The 24,281-nt window shown below is 39.6% G+C and overlaps 1 protein-coding gene and 1 long non-coding RNA gene across 2 annotated transcripts in view; one reads left to right on the top strand and one right to left on the bottom strand.

Moving 5' to 3' along the window:
* Positions 1–855: 855 nt before the first annotated feature.
* Positions 856–24,281, top strand: part of LOC307219674 — a 586,866-nt gene continuing 563,440 nt past the window's right edge. The window contains exon 1 of the long non-coding RNA XR_013840508.1: positions 856–900. This is a non-coding gene — a long non-coding RNA (uncharacterized lncRNA). The remainder of the gene's footprint in view (positions 901–24,281) is intronic.
* Positions 8,963–23,844, bottom strand: LOC307219620 (protein-glutamine gamma-glutamyltransferase 5-like). Its single transcript, XM_079982963.1, has 12 exons — positions 23,691–23,844; positions 22,483–22,725; positions 21,292–21,410; positions 19,686–19,814; positions 17,785–17,962; positions 14,300–14,432; positions 13,807–13,910; positions 12,641–12,883; positions 12,217–12,543; positions 10,772–10,932; positions 9,604–9,737; positions 8,963–9,199 (listed from the first exon to the last, which is right to left on the bottom strand). Exons 2-12 carry the CDS (start codon positions 22,559–22,561, stop codon positions 9,022–9,024), a joined length of 1,785 nt encoding a protein of 594 aa, XP_079839089.1. The 5' UTR covers positions 22,562–22,725; positions 23,691–23,844; the 3' UTR covers positions 8,963–9,021.

Below are 24,281 nucleotides of genomic sequence, written 5' to 3'. Positions count from 1 at the left end.
CCAAACCTCTCAGAGTTCTCTCCGGCGTTATTTTTAATGAGCAGGTGTGTGCTTCATTGGAAGTGTATTTAAAGTTGTTCTGCTGTCAATCTGAGCTGCCAACAACTAGGAAGAGGCTCCAGGAATATAAATACACGGCACTTAATGCAATTGGCAGGAGCAGGGGGAGGAGGTCCAGTTCATGCAGTGGGTCTTCATAGAAACACATTTTCATGCCTGAGCCTTCAGCTCAAGACACTGAGAATCCTACATTACAATTCTTTGGCTATCCCCTGATGTTTACAAGCAAGTCACCTTAATGAGGACCTAACAAAGGGATTTCTGAAGTAAGTATCAGGAAAGGACAGACTGCATGAATGCCCCTGGTGATGGGTTAAAATGGTCAAAGGAGCTTCAAGCTTGTTTGTTTGCAGAATTATATTTGGTTGTTGTTGGGGTTTATTCATGTTTTTAAAGTTAAACCCCTCCTTAGAAATAAATATCAAATTAGCTTACAGGTGATCTTTTACAGGAACCCCCTTTTCTAATTTGACAAACATTTACTTCAGACCTCTCCATGTGTACAGTGAGGTTACCCCCACAAGCAGCTGCCAATGCAGAAAATTATGAAATGTGTACAATTCAATTTTCAGCATCTTCCACATGCTTTGGGGAAAAAACCCACAGTCACTAAATTAAAAATAGCTTGCAACACAGAAGCATTCAAATACATGTTTGAGTAATGTTCAGTGGTACATCGGGTTACAGATGCTTCAGGTTACAGACTCCGCTAACCCAGAAATAGTACCTCGGGTTAAGAACTTTGCTTCAGGATGAGAACAGAAATCGTACTCTGGTGGCGTGACAGCAGCAGGAGGCCCCATTAGCTAAAGTGGTACCTCAGGTTAAGAACAGTTTCAGGTTAAGAACAGACCTCCAGAACGAATTAAGTTCTTAACCTGAGGTAAGGTAAAGGTAAAGGTAGCCCTGCCCGTACGGGCCAGTCTTGACAGACTCTGGGGTTGTGCGCCCATCTCACTCAAGAGGCCGGGGGCCAGCGATGTCCGGAGACACTTCTGGGTCATGTGGCCAGCGTGACAAAGCTGCATCTGGCGAGCCAGCGCAGCACACGGAAACGCCGTTTACCTTCCCGCTAGTAAGCGGTCCCTATTTATCTACTTGCACCCGGAGGTGCTTTCGAACTGCTAGGTTGGCAGGCGCTGGGACCGAGCAGCGGGAGCGCACCCCGCTGCGGGGATTCGAACCGCCAACCTTTCGATCGGCAAGCCCTAGGCGCTGAGGCTTTTACCCACAGCGCCACCCGCATCCCCCTGGTAACCTGAGGTACCACTGTATTAAAAATAGGTGGACATTCTTTCTAGGATATTTCCCCATCTTTTAATTTTATTATTATTATTATTATTATTATTATTATTATTATTATTATTATTATTATTTTGCCTTCTCTAGCTTCTACATTTTTTAAAGACACAAAAAAAATGTATTGAGGTACCACTACTTTTGCTCTTATGAGATTCATGTTGCCAAGCCACTAGAAGTGTAAAAGTGGTTAATAGCCGTGACAGTCAACATGGTTCCTCCATTTGTTGTAGGACTACAACTCCCATCAGCCTCCTCTGGACTTAGACCAAGACATAAAAGGGAATTAATAGGGGGAAATGTGGGGAGTAGAGGCAGAATGAACCCATTATTCCCCCGGTGGTAACAGAAAAAAGATATTTTAAAAAGCAATTGAAATAAATAAAATAAATAAATAAAAATGTCCAGTAGCACCTTAGAGACCAACTAAGTTTCTTCTGGGTATAAGCACGAAAGCTTATACCCAGAACAAACTTAGTTGGCCTCAAAGGTGCTACTGGACAATTTTTTTATTTTTATTTTTTATTTTGACTGCATCAGACCAACACGGCTACATACCTGAATTAAAAAGCAATTATGATTCAGCAAAGTTTAATTAAAGATAAAGCTCAGTACCTGACATCCTGATCCACAAACCAGTTTAAGTTGATTTACCCTGACAACTTCAATGGAATTGTCAGTGAAAATCCAAATACTCTGGGCCTAATTGACATATGGATCAGGTTGTTAAAAGACTAACTTAGAATCTGAATAGCAAATTATGGAGAAAAAGGATAATGCAGAAGAAGAGTGACATCTGGAGAGACTGAGACTGAGAGGGGGAAATGGAAACCAATCCATGTAACCACCTGTGAAATGACAATCCTGTCAATTTCACTTCATTTTATTTTCTGACAGGACCAGGCTCTGTCAATTACAGAGTAGCCTATTGTTCTCTATTTCTAGAGATGACTCTAAGAGCTTTTGCTCAGGAAATAGCCAGTTATTACATATCACTTGACCCTTACCCTGAGGGCTTCAGACTAAGGCTTGTTGTTGCCTTAGTCTATAAAGGGGAATTACACCACACAATCAAATCAAATCAGTAGTCCATGAAAATCCCTTAGAAGTGGATGTGGTTGCCTGTGCAGCAGTTCTCCCTCACCAACAGAAATGTCTTCCATGAAGGTATTGATATCTTGGTTTGTCTATATTCTGGGCACTTTGGGAGCCTGGCTAGCAGGCAATAGCCCACCTGGATCACTAAGGTGGCAACTTGGTCATATTTGTACAAGTTTCATTGGTTGCTGGGCCAAGAATTAACATTTGTTAAGTGAGCATGCACTGAGGTCAGCATCATAAGAACTCTATTGCAAATGAGAATGGGAGTCTTACAGAAGTAAGCATAAGTGTGCTCAGTGGGACTCAGTTGTATGCTGACCAAAGGCAGAACAAGCAGGATCAGGTTGGCCTAGGATGGTTTTCAATGTGAAGGACACAGGTCTTGGGCCCGTAAGAACATAAACCAGTCAGAGGAAAACTACTACTTCTTCTTCTTCAAAGTAATGGTAGCGCAGAAACACTTACCCAACCTCCCAGTAGTGAGTTGCTGCTGATTACGAGGAGGAGAGGGAGGAGGCAGTGGTGAGGTCAGCACAGTGCAAATTCACAAGTCAAACCAATCCAGCACTCCTGCCAGTGCATTTGCTCTGCACTGACTCATCTCCATCTTGTCCCCTTTCTCTCCTGGCAAGCAACAGCAGCAGCTCACCTGTAAAACTGTCTAGGCCAGGGATGGGGAGCCTATGACCCTCCAGAAGTTATTGGGCTATAACTCCTGTCAGTCCCAGCCAGCATGGCCAATGGTAAGAGATGCTGTGGGTTGGAGTCCAGTAACATCTGGAAGGTCACAAGACCTGTGGTCTATATGATTACTGATGTGAAAGTCTAGTCAACTGCTACTGTTCAGGAAAAGGAGCAAGAGGAGCCTAATATGCAGAATAAATTTATTTAATGACAGATCATGGCCAATATAAGGTATATGCCTTTTTCAAAGTCCCCCAACCCTCCAGAGAATATTTGAGGGGGTTACAGGGGGAGAAGAGAGGGGGTGAGTTCTGCTGTGCTTGCTGAAGTCATTCCACTCACACAGGGACTTAGCTGGATCCAACTGTGTATCTCATATTGATGGCTATCTTTTGATATGTTTGGAAGCAAACATTTTTACCCTCATGTTATTTCATTAGTTCACTGCAGCTGTCATAATACGTTCAAGATTGCACGTAGACCCTTGCTTTTCCCCTCAAATGACCTTTACTGCTTCTAACACATACATAACAAAAAATATATTTGTTATTTTCTTTTTTCTTTTTTTACTAATTCTCGGAAGAACAAAGGAGCATGAACTTAAACTCGCATTATTGCAAGAAGCTGTACAGAAGCTCAAAGCAGTAAGGAGACACTAAAGGTGTGAAGAAGCCAAGTTAGACAGCTATCATTGCTAAGCTTCTTTCTTATGGGGTCCTGAGCACACTCAGTCACTGAAGAAACTCAGCACTACACAGAAAAGAACCCGTGAGTGGAAGCAGAAGCTTTGAGCACAGCTCTGCTAATGAGAGCATTAGACATCCTGTAGCAGAGTGATTGGATGTGAGATATAGTTATGATGATGATGATGAAAAAGGGAACAAGAGGTGAAAGGGAGCAAAAGTTCAGAACTGATGAGGAAAGCAAAGTTGGGTTTTAGACATAATAATAAAGAGCCTAGAGGAAGGAAGTGTTACAAGTGGTTGCAGAAAATAATGAAGACATAAAGGGTTGGGCTACTATCTGTGCTAGGAAAGGAATGCCGATGTGAAGATGGGATTCACAAGTAGAGATGCTCAAGAAATTCAATCTTTACAAATTCTTCTATAAAATGATACGGCCCACATCTCACAGATTTGTGTGTGGATTAGGTGCACGTTGTGCATAGTTAAAATATGGAATTCGCTCACACAAAATACAGTGATGGCCACAAACTTGGATGGCTTCAAAAGTGGATTAGACAAATTCTAACAGCAACAGAACCCTCAACAAAAACCCCTAAATTATAACCCAAATGCAAGAAGCTGTGCTCCAAGCTCATGCAGTTTCCCCCCATGCATAATGACCCTGTATTAGATCAGGTTATGGACATATGCAGGTTAAAAGACAAGGATGTAGTCGAGCCCAGTCATCTACATGCCTGGACTGCTGTCCTGCAGAAGCAGGGGATGGGGAGCCAAGCAACTTTGGAGGCAGGGCCAGGATGAAAGAGGCTATAGTCAGATCCATTTTCAGGCTTTGATGAAGTAAGTGAAAACAGCTAATCTGTTGTGGTTTGGAAATAAGCTTGCAGTTGTCAGAGCTATTCATTTCTGGAATGTCAAAGCAAAGATTTGTAGATATTGCCTTCCTGAGCAGCATTCTTATAATCACCTTGAGTTTTCCCATTACCCGGCTATTGTCTGCTTGCTAAAGTGGTGGGAAAGTTGAACTCCACTGCTCTTTCCAAACAAACAGCTTCTTTTCTTTAGGTGAAAGGATAACAGGTGCTCTACTCAAGGATTATAACACCTTCATTAGTGCCTTGCTCAGAAAAGCCTTGGGGACAGCAATGACCCCTTTTCACTGCACAGTTTAAGTACCACATTCCTCTGAACCATTTACTAAGGTAATGAGATGCTAGAGGATATGGCTTCAAAATACTTAAGAAACACAGGTCCATTCTGCTGGCAGTTATTTACACACTTAATACATTATTGAAGAGAAGAAACTAATAGGATAACCACATGAGCACTGCTGAAAAATTGCCTTTGCTGGGAGCATTGTTTCACAGGGATGGGGTTTTTCCCTTCCAGACGAATAATCTTCCGCAATCTTCAATTTACCGGGAAAGCCAGAGCAGCATAAAGTTATTACAACTTCTCAATGTCATATTCACTTTGATAGGTTAGAAAAAAATTAAGGGAATGTAGTAAGAATGAGATATCTAAATCACAGGTCTTTGTTTTATAAATATCTACCCAGATTCCCGTCCCCCGTCTACTCTTTCATAGTGCAATAGTAGCATTTGACGTCTGGCTCTTAATTCAACAGCCAGAACCTTCATGCTTTCATTTTGTATTATAAAAAACCTGTTTCTATCTTGAATAAAGCTTGAGCTCTTCCCATTAGTTGGTAAAGTTTCCAAAGGAAAGGACAGGGGAAAGTTACTTTTTACCAGATATTCTTACCTATGGATACTACGCTTTGCCACAAAGTCATTGCCAATCATATGAGAGCCTCCAGTTTCAATGGATTGAATTGGTCTGTATAGGCATCGCTGTGGTCTCAAACTGCAACTATTTGCTTCATCGTTGCTAACTTTTAATGAGGGGGGAAATGAGCATTTTAGTAGTGAGAACTAAGTGAAAGTCCTCAGTTCAAAGTCCCTGTGGGTGGCTTGCTTCTACCTTTGAAGATCTCTAAAGAGAGCATGAATTGCTGTTCATGTTTTGAATCTTTATTCTCTTTCATGCAAAGGAAATTTTCACAGTGAAACTCACTGAATGGCAATAAATAAAAGGCTATTGATCACATCTAACTAATTACAACAGGGCAAACTAATCAAATTCTTGGCAAGGATGAAAGGGTAATCTTGCTCCTCATGATGGTAATTCTTTAGGCATCCCCGATCCCTGTGCATTACTTGTCTGGTTTCTCATTTCTGAATGAGGTCACACATGTGTATGCAGTATGTAAGCTTAACTGGAAAAGAGCATTCAGTCTGAAAAGAGGTAGTGTTTTTTTCAAACCTTTAATTTTCATGCAAAGGACATGGGTGCATTATATCTGAAAACAATGGGAGGGAGATTTTAAGGAGCAAATAATATTCAGTGCATGACAGAGCAGAATGTGACAAACAAGAAGCCAAGACAAAATTGTAAGTAGCTACCATGATAGAACACAAATAAATGGGCAACCCTAAGACTTGGAAACTGTTATTGTCTGAAAAACGACACTGTTTCTTATTCTTTGTTTTCTGCACAGTGGGAAATTCTGTGCAGCCTTTACAGTGCTCATTTCTTTTAGAAAACAGAGCACTGGATACTTGTGGAGTTTTTATAATAATCTTTTTATTTGTGCATGTACAATTGAGCAGGTATCGTGGGTGGGCAGATGCCAGCACACCACAGGGAAGACTAACCTCAAAGCAAACTCAACACCCAAAAAACCCCAAAGCAGCTTTTCTCTGGACATATATTAGTCAGTCTGCAAGCCAAAATCAAAAAGGAACTGCTTCCTGTGAATTTATTTATCTTGCACTCAAACTTGCTTTGGTCCCCAATTAGGAATATCCATGCAACTGGGATTGCATTGCAGTGATTTAAGAAAGGGGCAATCTAAGAGTACTTTAAGGGACGCAGTTGGCACTGTGGGTTAAACCACAGAGCCTAGGACTTGCTGATCAGAAGGTTGGCGGTTCGAATCCCCGCAACGGGGTGAGCTCCTGTTGCTCGGTCCCTGCTCCTGCCAACCTAGCAGTTCAAAAGCACGTCAAAGTGCAAGTAGATAAATAGGTACTGCTTCGGCAGGAAGGTAAACAGCATTTCCGTGCACTGCTCTGGTTCGCCAGAAGCGGCTTAGTCATGCTGGCCACATGACCTGGAAGCTGTACACCAGCTCCCTCGGTTCGCCAGAAGCGGCTTAGTCATGCTGGCCACATGACCTGGAAGCTGTATGCCAGCTCCCTCGGCCAATAAAGTGAGATGAGTGCCGCAACCCCAGAGATGGCCACGACTGGGCCTAATGGTCAGGAGTCCCTTTACCTTTTTAAGGGTACTTTACAATGCAATCTTATGCATGCTTGCATACATTCCCCTGTTTTTGAGTGGGCTTGCTCCCAGGAAAGTGTGCATAAGATTGCAGGCAGACTGTTTGATCAACGGTCAAGTCAACTCTTAGCAGACCAACAATCCTGTAATGCTACAATTTAGTTCTCTATGCAATTTAGTTAAGCATTTCATTCATTGGAGTGACTGCCTGGCCTTTGCATCATCCTTAATGTATCTTTATTTGCAACAGCCTAAAAAGCAGACACAATCAGGAATGAGAAACATGCCCTGAGCCATCTGAAACTATTGTTCTGCTAAAACCATTTCAGATTTACTCTCTCCTTGTGGCACAATATAGTTTGGATTATATGGGTCAAATCGGGAGAGAATCTTGAATGTGACTGTAGAAAGTTGTGGCACAGGTGGCCTTTTGATCATAACATTAGAACAGCCTACTGAATTGGGCCAATGGCTCATCTAGTCTAGTATCCTGTTCTCTTTTATATATATATAAATTTTTATTTGATTTTACAATTTAACATTCAACACATTTATCATATAAAAGAAAAAGAAAAAAGAAGAAGAAAATAGAACTCCCTCTACCTTGCGACTTTTCTCAACTTCCCCTCCTGGTTCTTTAATTATGTGCTAGTTCTGCTTAATTTTTATCTTCTTTTTTATAATCTTCTTGCTAAATACTCTTAATTCTTATCATTTTAATACATTTTTGCTTTCAAATTATATCTTACACTTGATTAATTTGCATAATATTGTTTCTTAACCTTTACACTTGTTTTCTTAGTTGTGTTTACTCAAACCCTGCTAGTGAGTTCATTCTTTATAATGCTTCTGTAGATACAACATAAACGGTTCCCAGTCTTTTTTTTCAAGTCCCTATTGTCATTGTCTCTAAGTCTTCCTGTAAGTTTCGCCATTTCTGTGTATTCCATAAATTTAACTTGCCATTCTTCCTCCGTTGGTATCTTGTCGTCCATCCATTTTTGGACTAGTAAGATGCTAGCCGCCATTGTAGCATACATGAATAACTTCTTCTGCAGTATCCTGTTCTCACAGTGGCTGGTGAAATGCCTATGGGAAGCCTGCAAGCTTTATATGAGTGCAACAGCACTCTGTCTACCTGTGATTACTAGCAGCAGGTATCATTTCCATTCCAGTGATTGTACAATTATGTGACTGTGGAAGGTGATCACAGGAATAATACTAACCTACTTTTATTTGTGCAAAGCTCCAAGTTGAGAGCTCTGTGTGTCTTAGATCTTCTCCTCTGAACTTTGTGTATCTCTGAGACCCTGAACATAACATTTTAATGTAAAATTGTGAAGTAGAGCCAGCAAGGGATACAATACTTCATAATTCATGTTAAATTCCCATTTACTTCAGTTGGGTTTGCTATATAGCTTGACATCAGTAGAAGGGCATTTAAAATATTTGCAAGAATACAAATATCAAACTATACCCTGCTCCATCACTGGAATCTAGAATCTTAAAGAATGTCTGGATTTATAACCATCTTTCAAATACATGTGTAATTTTATATCTTACAAGTCAGTTCCAGAATGTGGAAATATCTCAGTATTCTCAGGAAAATTTGCAAATTGTATTTGAGCAAATAATGATCCAGCAGTTGTCAAAACACATTTCTGGAATGGTCGTAGAGTTTTGTGAAGTGGCCTTAGACATTTAGGGTAGCCTAAAAAGTTATTTTGTTCTGTGAGATACATATAAGATACAAACCATACACCTTGAGATTATCCAACTCCTTATGATAGAACTACAAAACATATCTTTATTATTTACAGATTCAGTGTTTTCCCTCTTGTATTACTTATGCTCCTCCTTCTCCAGAGGTTGGTGGGGGATTCCCCATGTCTACGTTGGCATATCCTTTGCAGTTACAGAACTTGTTGCAGCTGACATTGGCAATGAATCGGTGTTTGCCATTCCTATATGGAGTAAACTCAACACACGTTTGTGCCTTGTGATTAGCAGCCAGTGTTCCCAGTCTGCAGAAGAGATAAAGGAGAGAGGGTGCATGTGATGATATTTGTACATGCAATGATTTAGGTAAACCACCTTTGGTTGATTGATGAGTTGACCTCTTTGACTACAGGACGTCACAAATGACATTACACACTACATTTAAAGCACGTAACCCCCCCTCAAGCAATTCTGAGAATCATAGTGTGTTAAAGGTGCTACGAACTGTAGCCCTTTGAGGGGTGAACTACAATTCCCATAATTCCTTGGGGGAAATCATGTGCTTTAAATGCATGGGATGCACGCAGGCTCAGTGAACATTGTCATTAAAGCTACAGTGTGGAACTTCATAGCTGACAGCAGGAGTGAAGGTGGAAACAGGAACCACAGATAACCTCAAGATGGAAACCAAAACTGTGGCTTAACTTACTCAGTAGCGATCGGCTCACCAAACAGTCCATAACCCTCCAAGTGCAGCACACAGTTCTTGAGATCTTCTTTGAGGGGATTAGAGAAGGTGACTTCAGCTGAACATGGTGCATTCAATTTCGGATAGTTTAAAACCTATTTGGAAAAAATGAGCACTTGTTTTTACATTCAGGTAGGTAGCCTTGTTGGTCTGATGCAGGCGAAATAGATTTTAAAATTATAACAATTATAAAAAATAAAAAATAGTCTAGTAGCACCTTTTACTTAGTTGGTCTCTAAGGTGCTACTAGACTATTTTTTTATTTTTTTAACTTGTTTTTACATTGTTATACTAATTAGTATATTGCTAATGCTGACCATTAGGTATATTACTGGGTAATCATCCTTAATGGTCAATTGGTGAGTTTTTACCTTTATCTCAATGGGAAGGCTGTCACTTTTGCAAGTGTTAGGAAAGGGTATCTTGATGTAGTGATATATCTTGCATGTTTAGAATGGAAAAGGCATCTTAGGAAGGAGAATTGGATTCCACCTTCTCCAGCTAAAGGGAAGTGTATGGCGGGTAAGCAGCCAGTGTTGTGAGGTAGAGCTATCTTGATAGTGCTGGTACAGAGTGAAGATAGGTTGCGTGAATTGGTGCTCTTGCTGGTTCATTGCATGGCTTCTGCCCTGTCCCATCCCCATTCAGGTAAGGTGTAGTGATACTAGCAAGAGGAGGGCAATTTCATGGTTCTGCCACACCACATGAGCCACTACTGTTCTCTGTGGGTTTGTGTTTGTGTACACACACACAAAAGATTTGGAGCTTCACACACAGATGAAGGGGATCCGACAGTATAGGGATATGATGTGGAATGGCAGATCTGCTGTTTGGTATGATTTTCCTCTCTCTCTCTCTCTCTCTCTCTCTCTCTGTGTGTGTGTGTGTGTGTGTGTGTGTGTAATAAAGACTTCTGAGCAGTTCACACAATATTGAAATATGAACTATTTAGCACAATGAAGACATTAAAAATAAGCAAATGCCACAAAAATATTATATATCTTTTATGCTCTCTCCTCCAAGGTAAACAGATATTGACTTCAGTTATCCTCATGACTTCAGTTATCCGCTTGCCAAATTGTCTGAGACTGCCATTGCTTGTTTACTGTAAGGGCCAAATGATCTTTACCTTTATCTCAATGGGAAGGCTGTCAATCAGGATATCTCTCTCCACCATCATGATTTCTCCCTTAGGCTCTGGCATTGAGACAGCTGCTAGCCTCATAATATTATAATCACAAAGGTGTGATCCATAACTTTCATAGGGTATCTCTATCTTAATCGTCTTCACTGTAAGGCAAAATGTATTGAACATACTTTTTAGAGTCACAATTTCCATTCTAGAGAATTTCAAGAATTCCTCTCCATTCTAACGGTTGGCTTGAGTCTCATCAGTGAGTCATTTTGAGGGAAATTGTGACAAGAGAAACATAAACAATAACATAAATGTCAAATCATTTGAGCTTTCTGCAACCTGATGTCTTCCAGATGTTTCTGAAAACAATTACTGTCATCCAGGACATGCTAGATGGGGCTTATGGGAATCGTACTTTAGAGAGCACCAGTTTGAGGAAGGTTATTTTGTGAAACATGTTATCGCTTACGGAACCAAATCTAAATGTTCAAGTGATAGATTATTAAATGATTGTCAATAATGTAGAACAAGTGGGTCTGCTGCCTGCTGTATAAAGGATGGATGACTCTGTCATAAATTGCAGCCTAAGCAGAGTTGCCTAAATGTAAATTCTATAAATTAGTAGGATTTCTTTAGAAGTAATGATTATAGGATCAGAGTGTTAGATGGTGAACATTCTCTAGATCTGATACAGCTATTTGTTGAAACAAAGAGAAAACTTGAGAGTGTTTTACATGCAATTCCAAAGCAGTTTTTGCATGTTCATGTTTTCCAAGTGAAATCTATATTACCAGAACGTACAGCTAATTTGTGGGAGTGCAATGCTCTTTTTCACTTTATATTTCAGATTAATAGCTCTCAGTAAATGTCACCAAATGGCAGAAGATGGGTCCAAATGCATGATTTCAAATTATCTAAATTTGAATCCTCATTTGCTCTCCAAACATACATTTGGGTACTGCATTACAAAAATCTCAATGTGTTTTTCCAGGTACTTCTACCATCTGATACGAGATAGGTAAGAGGCTGCTTGATTGTAGCATCGTGTTCATGGAATGCTTATGGAAATCTTTCCCCAGGAAGGACTGCCTGGCACCTTCATAACATATCTTTTTGTACCAGGCAAAAACATGTGTCTTCTTCCAGGCTTTTGGCTAATTAAACAGAGGCAGCAGGGGGTTGCTGTACACCAGGTATGGCCAAACTTGGCCCGCTAGATGTTTGGGGACTACAATTCCCATCATCCCTGACCACTGGTCCTGTTAGCTAGGGATGATGGGAGTTGTAGTCCCAAAACATGCCTGTTGTACACCAAAATGTTGAGTGTCAGATGAAGATTTTTTAATTGTCCCTGGGCTTTATAATATATATTTATTTTAATATGCTGCATTAAGACAGTATATATAAATAAATTAAATAAATAAATAGTTAAAACTTACCTTCTTTGGGGCCAAGCGTAACATGCACACAGTCTTTCCAGACTGGATCCAGTGAACAGCCATTATATATCATTCCCTGAGCACAAAGGTTGAATTTCCTGTCTTTAGCCTCATTTGACAAGTTTTCAAGCATCCACTTTATTTGAACATCTTGACCATAAAGGGGACAATTAGCCATCTTAAATTTCATTGTCACCCCAGTGTCTTTCAAAGTTTTGTTTCTCTGGGATGCTATATCTTTGTCGATTTCAGAATTGGGAGCATTGAGGTATTGAGAATTGATTTTTCTGCAAGCTTTATAGAAGGCTTTTTTCTCTTGCAGAGAACCTGGTTGGGGGCAAATAACATATCTCCAATGATCACTTTTCACTTTACTATATCAACATGTTAAACTTCAGTTATTCTCATTAAAATTGGTCATTACCTAATTCATGCTTGTAAGCATCAGTGACATCTTCACGCAAATCTCCGCCAACACTTTTGGTGCTGATGCATTGCCCACAAGGCCAGATATCACAGTGCAGTTTTGTCTTCTTGCCTCTACCTTGAGAAACCCAGGCTGTACTCCTTGCATTTAGCATACAAAATACACGAGGGCCATCAGAATCAGTATCCACATCTCCATCTCTGATGCTTTTGACCCAGATAGGGCCACTGCACACTGATCCTAAGGTAAACAAAGACAAACATGTTCAATGGTAGTCTGATTGATCACTATCCTAAACTTTAAGAATCCGTATTTATCTTAACAATACAGCTGGCAACCCCTGAGAATCCAGCTTCATCCAAAGAAAGAAGAAAGAAGAAAGAAGAAAGAAGAAAGAAAGAAAGAAAGAAAGAAAGAAAGAAAGAAAGAAAGAACCTCCTATGAAAGTTTGTAGGCATGAATAACCAAAATGGTACTCTCCATATATTGGTGGATTCCAACTCCCATCAGCTCCAGCCAGCATCCGCAACATCTGAGGGACACCATACTGGTTATCCATACTGGGAAATGGCTATCATGTTTGCAGTCTAACGTAGTCGTGCAACTTATTACCTGCCAAGCTTAACACTAGCCATATATGACTGCTTTGCTAAATCTCATGTTTTTGCTGTTGGTATGAGACAAATTCAATTTGTGGGACTAATACTCATATTATGCTGGCTGACAGCATGGAAGCCACTGAAGCACTAACCCTTCCCATGCTGCTGAGTTCCAGACCATATGGTACCTACAATGTAGCTACAGGTTGGACACCTTCCATGTGGACTGGGGCCTACTAATGCAGCCTCACCAGCACTTCAGAGTTTAGAGGAAGAGGCATATTACAATCTGCCATACTAAAGGAGATAATATCCAGCTCTCTTCTCTTTGTCCATCAGTTATTATTTGCGGGTTACTAATAATTTGCAATGCCTTCTTACACATGATTATCTCTAGATTGGGAAAGAGCAGTGCTCTTTTTCTAGAAAAAGAGGTGCCAGAACTCACCATAAATGCCTCCCTTGTTCTCTTATAATGGCAATGGAGCCCACCTGAGAGGTGCCAAAACTGAGTTCCGGTGAGTTTGGGATGAAAAAAAGCCCTGTAAAAGAGGCTTCATTTACCTTTACTAGTTTCTATAGGTGTCGGATCCAGATATTGCCAGTCACTCACAGCTTGGTTTATGTCTTTTCGGGCCATCCAAGATTCATTCCAGCAATGATGTACCCTGTAGAATACAGAAATTCAGACACTTCCTGTGTCGAAATACAAAGCTAATTCTGAAGAAACCTGATCATTCAGTAATGTTTTAGGATAAAAGATCCCATGTTGTATGGAATGCCAGTACAAAGATTGAGTATCATTTAGAAAATGCTTTTGGATTTACATTTATTTATTTAGAATTTTAATTTGACTTTAGGGCTCCAAGAAAGTAACTACTTTTAAAGAAAATGAATGTTTTTATTATTTTACAATGGAGACTGTAGCTGATATAGTGGACATCATCGTAAGTGCAGTTATCATTAGCTATACTTGTGAATCCTTGGTCACTCTCATGCTGAAGCTTCTCCAATTCTCTGATTTTATTCTTCAACAACTCTGTTGTTGCTCACTTACCAGATGTGTTCTTTGCCACTTAAAGTTTTGCCTGTATAGTCATAAACCTCCTGGACGGTGAGAGGATCAACAGCATTCAAAGCGCAATAGAAGCCTGTGACGACTCGGCTTGGGATTCCCAAACATCTCATAACTGTAAACAGATGAAATACCCAAACACTGATATTATATATTCTGCACACACACACACACACACACACACACACACACACACACACACTGAGATAGAAAACTTGCCTTCCTAACTCAGCAAAAACCACGTAACTATTTGCAACAAAGCCCATAAGTACTCAGGCTACATAGACTTTGGTAGTTCAGGCAACAAACCACCTGCTTATCAAACTGCATGTGTTATTTCCAAGGAAAGCCTAGTCAAGTGTATCTATAGTTGGAAGAGTATGACTCTTTTAACACATATATACCACTGCAACACAGGCTCAGCCCCTAACAGGTTTGCTCCTGTTCAGCGATCCAGCCAGTCTGCCCTCTTCCAGGATGTTGTAAGCCAAGGGTAGCCAAGGAGGTGTCATCACAATGTGGTGTCCCATCATTTTCATACCTCATGGTCAATGAGTTCCTGAATGACACAATATTGGCTAACCTAATAAGGGCTCAAGCAGGCTAATTCAGTTGTTTCTTTCTCAATTTTCTGGTTTTCTTTTCTAACTGATACTCAACTTCCTATGACTGTTCAACGTCACTGAGCATGGCCATTGAGTTATTTTTGCTCCCTTTGTTTTTAAAGTTTGTACTACTTCATATCATGCAGATACCTTCTTCTTACTTCTCATTGGCCCATCTTGGCTTCAGTCCTGTTTGTGGAGAACTATTTAACTTTAATCTGCTTGTGCATCATACATTGAAATCATATTGCTTCCCTCAAAGAATCCCGGAAACAGTAGTTTGTCCTTCACAGAGCTACAGTACCTAGCATCCTTAACAAACTAAAATTCTCAGGATGTTTTGGTGAAAGTAATGTGTTTTAAATGTATGGGTTGCACACAGTCTCAGGTTACTATGTTACTTCTATTATGAACAGCCAATGTGTTAGGAAATGATATGACCCAGTGACATATTTGTAAATGGATTCTAAGGCTTTTGTAGTAAGAATTCGCTTCACCCTGATTTCTGTATATTTACTTGACAATCTAACCAGCAGCATATGTCAGCAGCACAGATGGTTTTATAACATCAGGGCAGGAAATAGACTATTGCAGCTTTGGTAATGTGTTTCTGTAACCCCAGACATTTCTGTATATGGCAGACATTTTTTTACTGTCTACTTTTATCTAGTATACAAATGGCCAATAATATTCAGCACATCTTACAGTTAATTTCCCAGTTGCTTCAACAATTCATTCATCTTTATCCTGTTTAATGTAAATCTAATGTTCACAGCCTTTTTATATTATTTGAATATTTCCTGTAAAAGTTTTCAAATGCAGCTAGTAAATAAATGAAGTTCTTCCTGGTCTTTGCATTCACTTTTTCTATCATCCCCCACTGGCTATGGAACATTAAAAAGCATTCCTTTTGCTTTCAGCAGATAACCTACTTTGCCATTGACAAGCTCAAAATAACTCCAAGGCATTCTGCTTTGTCTCAGGATTCATCCAAACCCAATGCCAGGAATACCCTAGTGGCCAGTAACCTGTGGCCTTTAAAGGTACTAAAATTTGCCATCTAATGAGGTTAATTTAACTACTGCAAATTGGGCTATTCCTGATTTCCTGCTTTAGAGAGAAGCTTTGAACATGCAGTTATCATGCTAAAGTCAGTACATTTTGGGAGCACATGGAATCTGCACACTAATGTTCTGCTCAGAAATAGCCATGGTGTTTCAAGCATGCTTGTGCTTAGGGAAAGCCACAGCCCAGTGGTAGAGCACATACTTTTTATGAAAAACTATTTGATCCTTGACATCTCCAGAGAGGTGTAGAGGGAAAGCCCTGTTTGAAGTGTCCCTGAATTAGAGGACCTTACGCATTATATCTTGCGCTGCCCCTTATATACTGAAGCAAGAGAATGGTTTTTGACACCTATAATGATAAGGTCCCCTGGCCAGAATCCTCCTGACATGATTCTATATCTCCTTGCAGACATTGATAAGTATGTGACCTGGCGTGTAGCACTTTTTGCAATTGCCGCCAGGAAAATTATATAGCTGAGATAGCTATCAACTGTAAAGGAGATAAATTTATTTGACCCCATCTACACCAAGCTGTGGGACTCAGGTGGCGCTGTGGGTTAAAGCCTCAGCGCCTAGGGCTTGCCGATCGAAAGGTCGGCGGTTCGAATCCCTGCGGCGGGGTGCGCTCCCGCTGCTCGGTCCCAGCGCCTGCCAACCTAGCAGTTCGAAAGCACCTCCGGGTGCAAGTAGATAAATAGGGACCGCTTACCAGCGGGAAGGTAAACGGCGTTTCCGTGTGCGGCTCTGGCTCGCCAGAGCAGCGATGTCACGCTGGCCACGTGACCCGGAAGTGTCTCCGGACAGCGCTGGCCCCTGGCCTCTTAAGTGAGATGGGCGCACAACCCCAGAGTCTGGCAAGACTGGCCCGTACGGGCAGGGGTACCTTTACCTTTACCTTTTTACACCAAGCTGTATTTTTCTCACTAAACTTTGCACATAATTGTCTATTTTATGTGATTTTAGCTTATAAATTTTATTGTCTAATGTTTCAATTTGTATATTAAGGAGTTCTATGGCTTTGTGCAGATTAGGTCATGTTTTGACAATATAAATGTTTTTAAGTTTTTGTATCAAATTAGTATATATTCTATTGAATGATATTGTATACATTGCAGCAGCCTTTGGCTATAAGCAATAAATTTGACTGACTTGACTGTTTGAAATGCAGGAGACCTGCTATCAGTTCATGTCAACAACAATACTGAGCCAGCTGGACCAGTGATCTGACTTGACAGACAGCACTTCCTATGTTCCTGGGCATGATGGGGAGCACTGCATACCAAATACTAGGACAATTCAGTCTCACACCATTCCTTGAGAAGACTACCCTCCTGAATTCCAAAATGTATTTTGTTATTATACTTCCTTTCCTCCTTATAATGTTGCTATACTCTCTGACTTGGTTTTTTGTTCTTTACTAAATGTTCATGTATGGGTAGAAATAGTAGAATCATTGAGTTGTTGAGTTGGAAAGGACCACAAGGTTCATCTACTCCAGCCCTCTGCAATTCAAGAATCTTTTGCCCAATGTGGGGCTTGAACCCACAACCCGGAGACTAAGAATCTCATGCTCTACCAACTGACATGAGCTATGTAGAAACAGTAGAATTTCAGCCTTTCTACTCTGTACATTTTTAATAACTAGGATTCTTTTTTAGGGGGGATAGTTCTTTATCTGACATTACTGGGTGTCATCCCACACCAAACAGATGCCATTTAAATTTTTGTTGAATTTAGAAGTTGCCATCTGCATCTGAGAAAGCATTTTTCGGTTAGGACCATTCATGCCCCCTACCTGTACACATGACCGAAGCAAAAGTCCCGCAGTACCCATATTTGACAGGCTTGCACTTGCTCTGAAACCACTGGCGGAGGATAGGGGCACTTCCATTCCACATTAAAGGATTGTGTCCCTGCAAGTAGTTATTACTGGGTGGAAGTTTCAGAATGCTTTTCTTCTTATGGCAACAGATCTGAAAAGAAGAAAGGCGCTGGCGCTCAGTGCTCAAGAGTAATATCCTTGCCATACCCATCTTGAACATTCCACGGAATCAACATACATCACTTCATGCACAATGATCATCCCTATCATAAAAGGCAACAGTATGTGACTAACATATACCTGAAACAATTAATCTTGACCTGGGAGAGATGCATGTAAATGCAATAGTTTAAAGCACAAATTCACCTGCTCAGTTCTTATTATACTATACAGCAGGCATACCGTTTTTCAGAGGCCATTGCTCTCTGCTTTTGGCCATGAGAAGATGGACATTTATATAACTATTTACAGAGAATCAGTCATCTACATGTTGTTTTACAAGATTAAAATAAGCAAATCCCAGTTGAAATTGTACAGGCTTTTTTTTTAAAGGGGGGGTGAGACAAAGAGAAAACAGAGTTTGGATCACATTCAGTTGCTATAGTCAGCCTGAAGTATCAGAACAAGTAATGGTGGTCCCTTTACGGTGGGCAATGGCACATGGTGCTCTGACTTTCCCCCACTCCACAGTAAGTAAATTTAAAATTCACTATACATTGCCCTGGTATGTAATACATCATCTGCATGCACAGGACTTTTTATGTGCGTTTGTGTGAAGAAATTAAATTTGACTAAGAGCTGTTTAGACAAAACTCCAGGGAAATTAAAAATAAATAGCAATGCGTACCTCTTTTCTTTTTAAAGAAATATTGCTATTATATTCTATTCATAGAATGCTCAGAAATATTTCCATAGAGCTCCCAATGGTCCTCATCCAGTCACTAATATGTCCATACATTTAGCAATACTGAAGCACAGGGTACATGAATTGCAGGCCATATTCTTCTCTCTCTTCCCTCCCCCATCCTGAAACCTCCCTTTGTAGGGTGAGATTTTATATTATTTCATCACTTTCATCTCTTGGATTCTAATCCTACCATCCAGAACCCTGTTGTTGTTTTTTAATATATATATTTTTTACAAAGTACCCACTCATATAAAATATCAATGGAGTGCATAAAGATACATACAGGTGTAAAACTAAGATCCGATAAAAGCAATGCAAAACAATCATAAAAATGACTGGCCCATCTTGGGCGGCAACTAAACAACTGAATAGGCCAGGTAGCATAAAAAGAACTTTGAGAGATATTAGAAAATTGCCAGCAAGGATCTCTGCCAAATCTCTTTTGGAACAGCATTCCACAGCATGGAACCAACAACACCAAATGCCTAGTGTCTAGGAGAAGTCAGATGGGTTTCTGAAACATAGCAGAAAACTATTAGGAATAGAAATTCATCTGCTTCTTATTAAAGGTGATGGTGGTGGGTGATTTTTCATATATATTTATATATAAATGTTTGTTGCAGTTCTTATTGCTGCCAGGGATTTAAGAGATATTTATCGGGGCCAGGGAGCTGTCATTTAAGAGATGTACTACTGTTCTCCAATCATCATAACAACCATTTCCCCCACGTTAACAAAGACAGGCACAGTCACGTTTGCAAAGCTGACTATCAGTGGGCAATTTAGCAATTTACATAAGCCAAACACACATTTCCTAGGAATTTCTCTGGGGTTGTGCCTGCTGACAGATTTGTGATGAGCCAGCAGCTAGTAATGACTGGAGAGACAGAGGCAAACCAATGCCAAGAGTGGTTATAGGCAAACATATCCACAAGAGTCAATTAAACGTCCTGTACTCAAACTTTACCATACTGTTCAACACCCTACTGATGTACGCGGGATCATTGCGACAGGAATAATCCATGCCAGGATCACGAAGGAAGTTTGTACTTGTGTCCAGAATTTTCAGACAGATATCCAGAATGCCATCTTGGAACTAAACACAAAAAATATGAGCACTCATTTTGAAGCCATTTGTGACACAAATATTCAGAACAAAAATTTCCCTGTTATAGCAGAGGACAACTACTGGACTGCCAGGAATCTGTAGAACTGGAAATGTGAGGCAACAATCAATCAATCAATCAGTCAATCAATCAATCAATGCAAGAAATGTAGATTAGCTAAATATAAGTAGAAATAACTGCTTCTCACTTTGATTTTCTAGTCTTTAGTGCCATTTTTGAAATTTGAACAGGATGGCTTTGCATTAGAGCTAACAACCAATAAATTCCACCCGCCCCCCCATGAAACTTCTAACTGAACTGGTTCGGCAAATAATGATTAAAATGTAAATGAATGTATATGCTGCAAAGCTTCAGTGAAGGTTATTATTTCATTTTAAGGAAATAATGAAGCAGCAATTGATTTAGGGCAGTTCAGGCAGTTCTTCCCCACAGGGTGCTGAGGCAAGGGGGCACAACATTATTATTATTATTATTATTATTATTATTATTATTATTATTATTATTATCATCATCATCATCATCATCATTATCATCATCTTAAACCTATATTTATATGGGTACCTACTGAGAATATCCATTAAAAAGCAAGTGTACCAAAAGGAATGATTGTGAAAATAAGAAACATTTGCAGCCAAATTTTGTCCTCACTGAGGACGCCATATTACTAAAGGCTATCCTTTAGTAAGAAAGAGGCATAAGGTTTATCAAGTTTATTGTGGCTTTTTTCCTATCTGGGGAGCCTTGTCCATTAGATGAATATACAATAAGAAACACAAGGATGAATGTACAATAAGGCAAAACACTTACTAGGAAAGATACTCCACTAATTTCACAAAATTGAAGCCACAACCCTAAACACTTTACTTGAGACCAAACCCCATCAAACCCTAAACACTTTACTCGAGACCAAACCCCATCAAACACCGTGGGACTTACTTCTGAGTAAACATGCACAGGGTTCGGCGACGTGTGTTTTAGAGCTAATTTCAATGGATTTCACTTGCAATTCGGCCCCAAGTTATATAAACTTAAGGGTACAAAAACGTATGCTTCTACCTGTTTTAAAAACACCTGTGTATTTGGAGACTGGGATAGCTGCTGCCTGGGCAATATTCTTATTTATCTTCCACTGAGGCTTGCAGACAAAGGACTAACTCACAGGCTTGGACTAAGTCAATGAACACACCCTCCATTTGTGAAACTGTGTGTACATGGAAGTAACTATGTGGAAGTAACTCCTACTGATTCAGCGGGGCTTACTGCCATGAAAGAGTGTGTGGGAATTTTACTTTTAAATATGCAACACTGGCTACAGCCATTGGATAGAAAGCACTTTATGTATGTCCCTTTTTCCATAGACAATTTGTGTGCAAGAGTATAATTAATCTAATCTAAAGACTAAGGTGAAACTCATAATACATTCAAGAGCCATAATCTTGCATTTACCTGTCCAAAATACCATGGATGAGAAGTTACGTGTTTGGGAAGCCCCTGGAATACAATCCCATGCTCATTCAGGACATACTCTTCTCTGTGAGCTTGGTTGTCTAAATAGACAGGGTCATCTGAGAAAACAATATAGACAAGGTCTCTGAACAAGTTCCAATATCAAGGGCAGAATTTTCATAAAATTTACACCAGCTCTGACATACCAGATCAGGCATGAGATTTATATTTTCCCCAGTACAGGCAGTTCATGCATTCAGCTGTGATGAGATCATTTTGTTGCATATGTAAATGACCCCTTATTATCATACCTTTGGGACAGGCCTCTAATATCAAGCATGCTTTAAATATGGCAAACCAATTTGGATCTACATGCTGCAAATGAATCCATCAAATAATGGATAAACAAAATGGCTGCTTTGCAGTACTGCTTTCAATAGCTACAGTTTAAGGAATGGTTCGGTAAAAATATGTCTAATACCAGACCCGTGTTTTGTTAGCCCAAAAATGAAAAATGAGCGAGGTCCCAGACAAAGAGGACTGGCAGCTTAAGATGTTAGAATATGCAGAACTTGCAGGTCTAGCACATAGAATAAGAGAGCAAGAAGGACATATATTTAAAGAAGAGTGGAAAATGTTTATTGAATACAGTATATGAAAGATAATTGTACACAACTGAAAACGCTGGTGGCATTAAGATGAATTCAACAGTGTAATTAATGTTTGAATGGTGTAAAAATGGAAAACTGACTTGAATGGTTAGAGTAAAATATGCAGGAATGGAAGATATTTAAAATGAACCATGGAAAGAGAAGAAGGGAAGTCATTGGATGTTAATAAGTTTGTAAAATGTTAATTTCAAATTGGAAAAAATGGGAAAAAATTAAAATTAAATACGAAAAGGTCTAATACCATTTCCAGAGTTTCATTAATCGTATGATACTACCTTGAGTGTGCTAATACAGTATATTTGTTTCTGTATACAAGCATGTGATGTGTTAACATCCCACATACTCCCATGCCTAATATCTGCTTATATATATATATATGTTTTTTCCTGACTCAACTCAAAAGTCTGTCCTCAACAGTACTACTACTACTACAGAAATACACATTCTCGCAAATTGTCTGTGTCTGCAGGCACTTGCTTAGCAAGACTATCCAGACAAGGAGTTTCTTATTGATTCTTACCAGAACACCAAGGGTTGAAGAGAACATAAAAGTCTCCCAGATGTTGGGTGCTTGTGTGTTCACATGACACCAGACACATATTCAGAGTGTAGCAGCCAATACAGGCACTGGTGGGAGGGAACAGACTGACATGGAGGCTTTGTTCATTATGGAGTTTGTAGCAAGCATTCCAGTGGCTTTGATTTGGACATTTCCCTAAAGGAAAGGTGCTCTTTGTTCCAAGAGATTCGCAGGGTTTCGGACCTGTTCAAGAAAGTTGTTCAAAAAGGAAGTGAACGCAAGAACTGTTTTGCCTAAACTTATTTACAATTGTTGGTGAAAGAATAAAGATGCAAAACTTTATATAGGATTTGTGAGATTAATACGATGCTGAACTTCAAAGGACCATAGGAGAATGAATGAAGATAATGGCTGGCTTCCAAAGATGAGCAAAGATTTGTATCTTTAGAATTAAGGTCCTCTGAAGATCAAAGAATGAACATGATACAATATGTATGGATCTCTTTTTACTAAATTCTGAAAGTAAGTGGGGTCTGTTCTTTTCATTTTTTCTAATAACTGCATGCAATTATATATATATATATATATATATATATATATATATATATATATATTGGGTGGTTTAGTTTGGTTTGGCTTTTGTTTTTGTTTTTTTGCAATTTCACCCCATACATTCAATGCAATAACAATCCTATGCCTATTTACTTGGGAGTAACCTTGTCTGAATTCACAGAAACTTACTTTGAGTAAACAAGCATAGGCTAAATCTGCACAAGTCAACACACAGGTTGTTTTTGGCTTACTGAAATATTCAGAAAGGTTATCTATCTGTGTGAGCCATCTACTGTTGGCAAAGTGTATTAAGGGAATTCTATGAATAGTTCCATGAAAATGATTTTTTTTCATGTTCATTCAGTGTTCTCCTTTGACAGAAAAAGCTCTTCAGACCTCTATGAATACGACTCTTTGTCATAACAGTGCCAACATCATCTAATGCAGAGAAAATAGGTATGAAGTAGCTCAAAGATCATCAATCCTGTATGATACATTTTATTTAACAAAATTCACATACCACCTGATTGTAACAAAAGCTCTAAATCGGTGGTACTTAACCATTAGGAATACAGTAAACAGAAGTTCTCCCTAAACACTAAAGCTTTTAACATAAGACCTCTAGTGACTTTATGGAGCACGTTTAAAAGAATTACCTGTTGCCACCGTGAATGTGATCTTGTCCTTGTCATCATCCCATTCTCGGTTTTGGAAATGCACATAGAACCCAAACAGCTGGCCTCTTCTCACAATTAGTTTATTAGAACTAAAAAACTGTGTGTGATGGTTGTTGCAGTTCTGAGCACAGTTTAGGTCTACATTTTTCACCTCAAGGACTGCAGGAAAACAAATAATGATGGGACCGATTAATGAATATTTAAAATAATTTTTAAAATACCCCCCCCCCCAATTTAGCAGCACCATGAGTGATATGGGGCTTCCAATATCTCCTCCACTGCTCCATAAATAGTATGGGGCTCTAATATTCTCTGAACACGGATTCTGAGGGTTAGGGGAACTTCAGGAAAAACAAACATATCTGTCTTCTTATGCAAGGAACTTCTGAGTCCAACCCAATGAGTGTGCCATAGTTTTGTTTAGCTCTGATGTGAACCTGAGAAGCACATCAGCAACAAGACAGTGGTGGTTAATTAAAATTTCTGAGTTGAATGAGATTAACATACCAGTTTTTATTAGGATGTTGTACTTAGTCTGCAGCAAATTAAAAATGGGATCCAGTCCCACCC

Source organism: Podarcis cretensis (genome assembly GCF_951804945.1).
Source record: "Podarcis cretensis genome assembly, chromosome: 7".
Taxonomy (NCBI): domain Eukaryota; kingdom Metazoa; phylum Chordata; class Lepidosauria; order Squamata; family Lacertidae; genus Podarcis; species Podarcis cretensis.
This window is presented reverse-complemented; position numbering and strand designations above follow the sequence as displayed.

Coding starts and splice junctions, on each gene's coding strand:
- LOC307219620 (XM_079982963.1), bottom strand. CDS start 22,561: ATGTGTCTGGTGTCATGTGAACACACAAGCACCCAACATCTGGGAGAC. Junction 13,911..14,299: donor AGTGGCAAAGAACACATCTG/GTAAGTGAGCAA, acceptor TGTATTCTACAG/GGTACATCATTGCTGGAATG. Junction 9,200..9,603: donor GGTGAGCCGATCGCTACTGA/GTAAGTTAAGCC, acceptor TCTCTTCTGCAG/ACTGGGAACACTGGCTGCTA.